Genomic DNA, 11,128 nt, shown 5'->3' on the forward strand with positions numbered 1-11,128 from the left:
CAGGTCAAAACTTTAATTTGTCCAATACTTTGATTCATGACCAAATACCTTGCCATAGCTGTATTTTGTGTTTGGTGCTAATGAGCAAAGGTTAGCAAGTTGAACTAAGATGATGATCGTTGTAAATATTACCTGCTCCCTGCGGAGTTTTCCTGTACGCAAGCAAAAGTTATATTTACACTGACTACGTTTACATGCACACCAATATTCCACTGTTATTCCGAATATGACAATATTCATAATTTGATACGGGTCATGTAAACAGCATATTCTGTTTGGATATTCTGAATTAGGACATGTATACAGCTCATTCGGATTATGCATCTCAATTGGGGTTTTGACGTCAGTTTGCGACACATGGCCGCTTGCCTGTGTACGGCCACCTCTTTGCGTTGTACCAGAGACAGTTCAGAAAGGAGACGGAGCGCTGAGAGTTCCCTGTATCTGTGTCACGTGGGTTTCACCACTGCCCCGCCCCTTTAGGAGACTCTGACACTAAAATCTCCGTCTCCGTAATACACTCTCGCGAGATCTGGCAACTAACATTCGCTAATGCCCTAGTTAACTAATTTTTGTATGCTAAATATGGCTGTTAGCTGTGTAAATATCTAATGTTAGCAAAAGAAAATACATCATGCAAACATGATCCAATCTGCTTTTATCCATCCACACAATGTTCACAACACTTCCAAACAAGGTGGGGGGTGGAGAGTCAAACATGCCATGACCACGCCCACTTAGGAGACAGGAAGTGTATACCATTTCAAACCATTGGTAGAGCTTGTAATACATCGTGTCTACAAGGTAACCCGCAAATTGCAAAAACTTGCAAAAACTCTTGCAAGGCTCTTTGCTCGACGACCTATCCTAACCTTCCTATCAATGCCTAAGCCTTTCGCAATTTGCCTGTTACCATCTAGACACGACCAGGTTGTACACACCCCAACTAGCTGACATTTTGCAGAGATGCATGCCCAAAAGAAAAGCCCACATTTCTGGTCAGAAGGATATGAAAGACATTTATATCAAAAGGTTTTTGGATATGTGCAAATATCACAACGCCAAACCTTTCAAGAAGGTCGTTGAAGGAATGAAAAGAGGGAGGCTGTGTTTGCACGGTCAAACAAGTCCGTCACCTGTTACTTTAATCAAAGTGTGCACGGCTGCATGTTAACGGGAATATCAGTGGAATATTCAATTTCATTCGCCACGTAGAGAGTTTAGTAGGAATATTGTCTTTTTCGGGGCAAGAAGCAACAAAACCGGAATATTTTGTGCATGTAAACAAAGTCAGTGAATGTGACTCTCCAAAATGCAATGTGTGTGTGCATGCATGAAGTCTAACAAAAGTGTTGAATGCATTTCCTTTCTCAGAAAACATTTGCATGGCTGATGTTTTTCAAAGTGTTTTAAATGTTACTTGTTTATTAGCTTGCAGTCTTCTTCTTCTTCTTCCCTGCCTTTGTTGGCACACTGCTGTGTGTCTTTGCACATTACAGCCACCTGTAGATCGGTGGGATAGCGTGACACCGTTGGCAGGAATGTTTATCACTTCTCTCCCGCGTGCATCATCAAAAAAATGCTCCATGACACTACTATAGGTCAGAAACTCCACAGGGTGCCTTTCACATCAGCATTTGCGTTGTCACTGTGAGCATTATTAGCATGCTGATGCTAGCATTTAGCTCAAAGCACCGCTGGGCCAAAGTGCAGCCTCTGAGAGAGGCTCGGCTGGCTCTGAACTCTTACTTAACTCTTACTTAATAAATGATGAAAAGAATCAATCATCAAAAAAAATATGATTTTCTGTTGATTGACAAGTCTGTTAATGTACCCGTCATTTCAGCACAAATGTGTACTCATGTCCTCTTTGTCTAGACACCCCGGGTGAATAGGGTAAAAACTTTAACTATTATATATCGCCATGAACCTTCCCCAGTAAATTACTGACATTAAAGCAATTACTTTTTTGTTTAAATATGCAAATGAGGCATTCTCTTATTTAATATGTGCCAATTTGCATATCTTTCCAGCGTAGAAATCTGAACATTGGATAAAGCCAGGTTCAAAATTCTTCTTTCATTTCTGTTGGCACATTCGAGTCGAAGGTTTTTAGAGAGAGAAGTTTGGATATCTCTTTTTTATCACTCCTTAAATCAGAAAATACTGTCAACAGCCATAAAAAAATCCATTTACGGCATGTTTTTAGGAATAAAATGTTCTGTAAATCAGGCTATGAATCATATATGAACAAACCCTTCAGTAGAAACCTTCAGAATATAGATAGGAATGAAACTGGAAAGTTTGGTGGATGTAATTGCTACTGAAGTGGAGATCTCTGACTCAGAGTCTGAGAAAAACCTAATTTAGAGAAAACGGCCTTTGAAGATATGGATTGTAAAATTACATACATATTACAAGAGACTACAGGTGAATAGGGTAAAAGCTTTTAACTAATAGATATCATCATGAAACTTCCCCAGTTGATTACTGACATTAAGAAGATTCTTTTTTATATTACAAGTTTTCTGAAATTGTATGTCTAGATATGTAAATGAGGCATTATCTAACGCTAACTTTGGGTGGATTTAAGTGAAATCTACAGATGCAACTAGACAAAGTAGTAAAATAAACACCTAAATGTGTATTTTGGATGTCACTAGTCTGAAAGAAGACATTTTATGGAAGTAAAATAGCTAAAAATCTCAAAATTGACCAGTACATGAAAAAACTATGTTTTTACCTGTAGTGTATCGAGTGCAATCATGTTGTCGCTAGAATTTATTTGAATAAAAAGCAAGGCCTCTTTATCATGCCGCCAGGTACCAGCACTCCGCCCTCGATGGCAGGCACACCCGTTCCTGCTCTGCCACCGCCTCTCACAGTGAACAGCTACGCCTCCTTGCCAGCTCCACCCAACGGCCAATCAGCGACCGAAGCCCTGTACACCAACGGGGTTCACGCCTACCAAGGTACAGCCGCAACAACATCCTTCACAAGCAGCTGCACCACAAAGTAAAGATGTTGCTGTCATACAAAGTATTCCTCCACAGATTCACAGACGTCCGGTTTTGATGTGCAACCGCAAGGGTCTAATCAAGAGGAAATGAAATTAAAGCACCAAATGTTATTTGGAGCGTGCTGATGTGCCCCAAATAGCATTCAGGAGTTTGTTTTTTGTGTGTGTGTGTGTGTGCATATAACAGTTGGTGACAATGTGTTTACTCTGCCACAGCTCAGAGTCCGGTCCTGGACCCTCTGCAGCAAGCTTATACAGGCATGCAGCACTATACAGGTGAGTCACTGTCCCAGTATAACGCCATAAATTGTGACATAAATTGCCATTTATTTATAGGAATGTGTTGCTATGTACTTGTCTTATGATAAGCTGCATATCCTGTATAAAGTAACAATGTTTGTAGGAGAAATTATGTAAAAAAAGAATCTCACAAATATAAATTTTACATCAAATTTGACCACTGGACTTTTTGTAGTTCTTAGAAATAAACTGTCTGTGTAACCTGAATGCAAAACAGTTTAATGTAGCATAATGGGATGCAGCTACATTACCTTTGCACTCCCCGACTACCCAACACTGCATGTGTAAAGTAGAAATTTACATCCAAAGTCAAAACATGCACATATATTACAAAACATAAATACCTGCCGCTCTATAGATTGAGTCATACATCACAAACTAAATGCAAAAGCATCTCCCTGTTTTAGCAAATCTAAAGGTGGGAAATGCAGCACTGTCAGATGTTGTTTTGAGGGGAAGAACTGATTAGTGTGCAGTCTCTCTGTCGTGTCTCGCCGCTGCTCTCTGCTCACCTGTTCCTCCTCCCCCACCAGCCACCTACCCTGCTGCCTACAGCCTGGTGGGACAGCCGTTCCCTCACCAGCCCACACTGGTGGCTCAGCAGCCGCAGCAGCCGCAGCAGCTGCAGCAGCGAGAAGGTAACCTCAAAGCAAATAATCATATCTCAGAGAAACATTCCAGTGGTTTTACAGCCCATTTACCACAAATCACATACACTTACTCTACATCACTGATAACCGCTCTAGGTATCTGTTGGTTTACATTCATTTCTCTAAGATATGAAAATGTATTGTACTTGAATGGTAAAATTTACCACAGTGAAGATAAAGTCTGCAGTAATCTTTGTGCAAACTAATGATTATTTCCATTACTGACAAATCTACCCACCTATTGTTTGGATTATTTGATTATTGTTTAGTAAATTAAATTAAAAACTTAGGTTTTCTAGTTTCATATTATGATAGTATCTTCACTCCAGCTTTAAAACTGAGCCTGCCGAAAGATCAATTCTGTTAATGCATTAAAGAAATTAGTGCCATTAAAACGCATTTGCGTTATTATTGTGTTAATTATGACAGCCCTAGTGTAAGGGTATTTTTGTTTTCTTTTACTTACCTGACTTGTCAAGTAAAGCATCTCTGAGTATCTAGAAACAACTGTTGCACACCGTCTCTTACTCAACACTGCAGTCCTCACTGACTGTCGCCTGTCTTGTCTCGTCTTGTCGTGTCATATCTGTGTCTACGTGGCTCTATTTGCGTACAGGTCCCGAGGGCTGCAACATCTTCATCTACCACCTGCCACAGGAGTTCACTGACTCCGAGATACTGCAGATGTTCCTCCCCTTCGGAAACGTCATCTCTGCAAAGGTCTTCGTCGACCGCGCCACCAACCAGAGTAAATGCTTCGGTGAGTCACTGTGATGGTTGTTGTCACCTTGAGAATTTATTTCTTATGTGAGAAAAGATTTTCACCATACGCATCATCTTAGCTTTATTTACATTCCCCTTTTCCCCCCATAAATGATGCTGCTGTTGATGATGAATGTTTGTGTTTCTGTCACTTCCCCCCTCAGGTTTTGTGAGTTTTGACAACCCGTCCAGCGCCCAGACTGCCATCCAAGCCATGAACGGCTTCCAGATCGGCATGAAGAGACTGAAGGTGCAGCTGAAGAGGCCCAAGGATGCCAACAGGCCTTACTGAAGGAGGTGAGTTATTGCATATTGACGTACTTGACGAGATGGGGAGGGATTGATAGACAGCTGGAAATGTGTCTGGAAGTTAAAGAGACAGAGTGGATGTAATTGGGGGGCTCAGTACTTAAATGGCTGTCTTTCATGTGGAACTGAAGAAGTCAATAGCCCTACAGTAGATTAACTTTAATGAGGTGGCAGCGCTCATCAATTTGAAATGCATTGTGTGCTCAGTGTGTAGAGGGGACAGTTTGATTGAGAAGCATATTTTTAACTCGGTTCAAATGTTCTGTCTAACCAGTGTTCTGTCGCAGGGTTGAATGCCAACTACTGTTCGTCATTAATTTTTTGTTTTACTTTTCATTTTATTGTTTTTGTGCTGTGCCATATGCCATTTTTCCTGAAAAAAACATCACACCACTCTCAAGACTGTCCCGTCCATACATATATCGTGGAGACGTGCGTCGCTATGGCTACGGTTGCCTAGCAACCGCTAAAACCTCCCCCCCTTCCTTCTCACTGCGTTGTAAGTTAATTGGCCTGTGTTGGTTGCTGTGGCGATATTGCCTGTGATGGTTGCCATTAGCAATTTTTTTATTTTGGGCCGTTGCCTTGATTCACCATGCTCAAACTGCATGGCGGGTTACTGTGGCGACCATGAACTGTGTTTGGTGCGTTGTGAGTTTCCTCTTATTATTTTGTCCTGGTTTTAATCCTTGCAAACACTGATCAATAACTGTCACTTTACCTCAGCATCTGTAAGTAATTGATTATCATGACATGCTGTTTTTCTTTTTTTTTCCTCTAAAAGCTTCAATGCTAAGAGCTAAATTAGCCTGCTGTCCATCAAATATGGATATATTAGATTTTTTTTCCTTTTGGTTTTTGATTAGTTTCCTTTTTGTCTGTCATGATTATCATTCTTACATATTCCCTCTGTTTAGTTGGTTGGTGTGGTAGTTTTCGGTGAGTGCGGGGTTTTTTTGTTTGGTTGTAAACTCAATTCCAAAGTGACTTTGTGCCTGAACTTTGTTTGGTTTTTGTGAGACTGGAAATGTACTGAACGTGCCCCTGTAAATGGTTGACGACACAGTGTTTGTGTGTAAATGACTGTGTGAGGGCTGAGTGCGAGACGACGAGAAGGTGCGTGCATTTATATTTGTGTGAGTGTTTCGTATTGACTAGATGTGAAAACATATTCATGTGTAAGTGAATGTGTTTGAGTGTGTGCTGTACCAACTGAGACACTAACCTTACTTTAGAAGGTTTTGGGTAAAGCTGTTTGGTTCCTGTGACACGTGCTGCTGGCTGAGGAACTGCATTCCTCTGTAGGAATTCTGGGACTCCAAAAATACAATAATAAAAACCATAAAAAATACTCTTAGTATTCAAATAGTGCATTTAAAAATGTCCACTTAACTTTTCTAATAACCAGAAACACACAATGTGTCTTATGAACAGGGTATCTGCAGGTGACCAAGTTTGAAAAGGAAAGACAAAGATGAAGGCCTGAAGAACGAAACGTTTTCTAACATAAATCTTAATTATCTCTCTATTTCTGGTTCAATGGATCATTACATTTCATTTTACATTAACCCCTTAACATACAGTTTTCCCCGTCCACCCAACCCCCTTATATATATATATTAGAGCTCCAACGATGATCGATTAGTCGTCAACTATTAAATCAATCGTCAACTACTTATATAATCAATTAAACCTGCAGTAGGCAGAATGTTTTTGGCATCACATTTCAGCATATTGTAATTCAAGTGTTCTGAGAGAAAACTAGACTTCTGCACCTCCTCATGGCTCTGTTTTCAGGCTTTAAAAAAATCTAGCCCGTGACGGGAGACTTTGGCCAATCACAGGTCATTTCAGAGAGAGAGCTTTCCTATTGGCTGTTCATTCAATGGAGGAAGCTGTCAATCACTCGCAAACTCTGTTAATCTGTAAAATTAGAAAGTTTGCTCCGGCTGGTGGGCGGTGCTTGGTATTTCCTCAACTGATCTCAACATGGCTGTTGGGTCACAAACTTTCTCATGTTACAGCCAAACAGTACACTACAAGATGTTTCTGTTAACATTTGAGGAGAGAAATAGGCATTATAGTAACAGAATATTGATTCATATTTGATCAGCGCTGCCTAGTTTGACCGTTTGATCGGAGTTTGCGAGTTATTGACAGCTGCTCAGAGACGGCAGGCTGTGAAATCTTGCAGATGCCATTAGGAGCCCCGGAGGACACAGAGGCACATGATTTTTCTTTTCAGATTACCTGTCTCATGCACTACTGTCAGGATATAGTGACCATTTAATTGAATCATATTTGCTCCAATTTTACCCACTGCTGCTTTAATCGGTTTGAGTAATATAAAGTAATTATAGTAATTTATAGTAAAGAAAAACAAAATAAAAAAATTCCAGCTTCTTAATTGTGAATATTTTCTGGTTTCTTTACTTCTCTATGACAGTAAACTGAATATCTTTGAGTCGTGGACAAAACAAGACATTTGAGGACGTCATCTTGGGCTTTGGGAAACACTGAGCGACATTTTTCACAATATTTCTCACAATATTTCTGACATTTTATAGACCAAACATCTAATCGATTAATAGAGAAAATAACTGACTTTAAGATAAATAGACAATGAAAATAATCGTTAGTTGCATCCCTAAAATATATAAGTTATATTGAAGCTTTTGTTTGCAATGAGCAAAGTTCTTTTTACGGCTGCACTATTTGCCAAGTTTCTTGGTTTATTTGATATATTCAGAAATTTTATCATCTCAAATTATAATGTATAGAAAATGAAGTAGGTTTGAACAAAGTTTGAGGGTTAACGACTGCTTCTTAAGGGGTTTTTAATTCAGTCAATATTTATAAAGGACAGAGATTCACATGTACTGCTCTGATACACAATCGGTGTTAAGTTTAGACAAACTGACATTACAGAAGGGTCTTTTGTTCTGGTACCTGCAGATGCCCTGTTTGCAGCAAACCTCCTGCATCACAAACACACTATCTGGTGGATGATTTGAATAATCTCACCTCCCCGAGAAACTACAGTTTTGGTGAACGACGTGGTTCTGAATATCATTAGAATAAATGTAAAATGATCTCTAACTGTTTCCTAAAAAGATGTGGAGGTTATCGTTATCCCCACCAGAATTCCTACTGTGCATGTTCTGAATTAATTTGCCTGCCAAAAGAGATGACAAACTATTTTCTTAAGAACGTGCATACACTCGCAGCAGTGTGACTGTCACTATTTGAGTTGCATGGACACTAGTTGATTACTGAGACTCCCCCCCGAGGCATCAGTGCAAGCAGTGTGTATTGCAGACACCACTCCACCTTCCAAAGTCTTAAATTTTATGTGTTCGATTTTGTGTGATTTTGGTTTTAACTGCTTCTGTGCTCTTCTTTTTCTTTTCTCTTCTTCTTCACCTCCAGGAAAAACCTAAGAGTTCAATCAAGAAAACCACTTGGGATGTCCCAGCCTTTTTTGGTTGTTTGACCAACCATATAGCACAGGAGCAACACTTCACAAAAAACGCAGTATCACGTTTATGCGCTTTCAAATGAACGACAAAACGACAGCAGTTATTATATCAGCAGCAAAATCTACAGAATCCGCATCCCGCAATATCAGAAGTGCTCCAGATTTCCTATCATTCCACAGCTGGATATCATTTATATTATGTACATACTCTATTGTCGGAAACAAGATCTACGTGTTAAGAAAAAGCATATCACTGATGTTATTCTTCTGAACAGGGTTCTACTGTATAGTGTGATTTGTGGTCTATGGCGGTAACAGAAGGCCAGTCTACACAGTCGGAGGCTAAAGAAAATACTATTCTGTATGATTACCATTGGTAATATTGTTATGTAGAGTTAGTTTTATTATTTATACGTAAATTAAAAACATGGGGTAATTAAACTGGAAGAGATTTCCTCTCACTGTACATACCTTGGTTTTGAAAAAAGGGAGTTTAAGGACTTCAGGAGTCGAGATTCTCTGCTGCCACTACTTTTCAAATTAACAAAGCGGAAGGAAGGAATGGCTGGGAATTTTTCTATCTTGATTTTTTACGTTTAATTTATTTGGTAATCAATTTGATGAGGGGAGGGAGGGGGGGGGAGATGTGACAATTTCTTTTTTAATTTAAGAAGAAAAAAAAAAAGAGGATTCCTGTGGTCTTCAAGACAATGAACACACTTATTATAGAGTTTTTAATTACATAAATGTACCTATGGAAGTAAAAAAAACAAACAAACATAATGTTTCTTTATTTATTCTCTACAATCGCTGTTTTAAAACATATGTCTTTAAAAGAAAATAAAGTACAATTTAGAAAAAAAAAAAAATGTGTGTCTGCGTTACTGTTTTTCACAGCATGCGATTTACCAAATAAATGGCTTTCCTCAGCGTGACAAATCAAAAATGGCACTTCTTTTGTTTCAATTGTTTAAACAGACCACAGAATAGAAGAGTTTTGGGGTGTTTGATCATAAATGAGCCATCCAGGGGAGTTTGCTGCTCTCTATAGGCCTCAGGAAGTACTGAGGAAAGTGTTAAACATCTGGCCTCCAGTGTTGGTTGCATGTGAAGCTGTGGACCAAAAAACTTAAGACTTACAGGAAGAAAATTATTTCTCTGTTTTCATTGTTGCTGCTTGAATGAATTGGTGATTGGTGAGTGGAGTATAATTACAAGCCTGTGCATGCATAATGTCCATTATAATTGCACACAATCATGTTAAATCATTGATAATCTCTCGTCGGCCATGATTCATTGATGACGCTGCACGCATAAATAACCAGGTCAGGTATGGACAGAGGATGGAAAAGGCTGAAGGTGTGTGTTACCACAGCTGGGGTGTGCAGTGAATCCCTCTGCCACAGCTTTTAGGGTTTGGTCTGATGCGTCCAAACACGCCTCGGCCTCCTTTGGCATGCATGGATTGTATGAGGTGTGATTAATGCCACCACCACATAGCTGGATGGGGGAAATGTAATAAGCCCAAATATATGACAATGACAGGGTAAGGAAAGCATTTAATGTGTAAGCTAAGTAAAATACCTAGAGACACTCGTCACTCACAGTTTTGATATACCTAGGAAACTAGGAAAGGCCTTTGCACACCTAAAGCAGCAGTATGCAAGATTGGAGCAGATTAAAAAAAGTTATTTTTATAAAACGGTCACTATATCCTGAAAGAAGTGCATGAGACAGGTAATCTGAAAAAAATCAAGTGCCTCGGTGTCCTCCGGTGTCCTCCGGTGCTCCTAATGGCATCTGCAAGATTTCACAGACCGGAGGAACTCAACCAATCAGAGCCGAGCTGGAGCAACGATGGGAAAAGCCGCTTGGTTAAGACACTTGGAAAGTATTGTGATTTAATGATATAGGCTACTATCTTTGATAAGCATGGTCCATCACATTGTAATCATAAAGCTGCTGATGAAAAAGAAGAAAGAAGAAGCAGACTCAAGATAGTTTTGACATTACATTTAAGGTAAGAAGCTACACTCGTGCATACAACTCAACCCCTCTCTACCACTAAGCTGTCAGTTCTGCAACAAACTGTGGAGTGTGGCCTACAGGCTACTCTCCTTTTGTTTCTTTTTTTCTTTTTTAACCTTGCACCGATTTTCTGATGGGTATGGCAACCTGTCTTTTCACCTTTGTTGCAGTAATTATTAATCAGCCCATCTAGGTAAATGAACATTTATTTGGGCTGGGCAGCTTTTGAAAATTGGGCACAGACGACAGAAGACCAGTATGATGATGCTTGTGACATCAACACATCCTCTGTGCCAATTAGAGGTCTTCATCAGACACGTGAAAAACCTAAATCCAACGTGTTTAAAAACATTTTTTAAAAGCAAAGAAAGCCCATCTGACAAGGGCCCCAAGGACAGTTAAATCTAATATAATTGTACCCTTGTTCAAATTGAGTCAGAGCTATAGCGCGCGCTATCGCCTGTCTGAACTTGCCCCAATAAAGGCAGTAGAGCTAAAACTGTCAAGATAAAAATCAAACTATAAACTAGTCAAATAATTCCCAAAAATTACACAATTTATCTCACTTATTTCTTTTTTATT

General features: G+C 39.5%; 1 protein-coding gene across 7 annotated transcripts in view; it reads left to right on the top strand.

The window, feature by feature from the left end:
• celf3a (cugbp, Elav-like family member 3a) overlaps positions 1–9,368 on the top strand; it is an 80,909-nt gene extending 71,541 nt beyond the window's left edge. For 2 of the 7 annotated variants that reach the window (XM_074614608.1, XM_074614607.1), the window contains 6 exons: positions 2,802–2,972; positions 3,236–3,295; positions 3,853–3,957; positions 4,586–4,729; positions 4,896–5,028; positions 8,470–9,361. In XM_074614608.1, the coding sequence (XP_074470709.1) occupies positions 2,802–2,972; positions 3,236–3,295; positions 3,853–3,957; positions 4,586–4,729; positions 4,896–5,023 (608 nt within the window). In that variant the 3' untranslated portion in view covers positions 5,024–5,028; positions 8,470–9,361. Of the gene's footprint in view, positions 1–2,801; positions 2,973–3,235; positions 3,296–3,852; positions 3,958–4,585; positions 4,730–4,895; positions 5,030–5,441; positions 5,540–8,469 lie in introns of those variants that run through there. The other 5 variants (XR_012590766.1, XM_074614611.1, XM_074614613.1 and 2 more) reach the window with 5 other exon arrangements.
• Positions 9,369–11,128: the final 1,760 nt, after the last annotated feature.

The sequence above is a fragment of the Sebastes fasciatus genome, chromosome 17 (genome assembly GCF_043250625.1).
Source record: "Sebastes fasciatus isolate fSebFas1 chromosome 17, fSebFas1.pri, whole genome shotgun sequence".
Lineage (NCBI taxonomy): Eukaryota > Metazoa > Chordata > Actinopteri > Perciformes > Sebastidae > Sebastes > Sebastes fasciatus.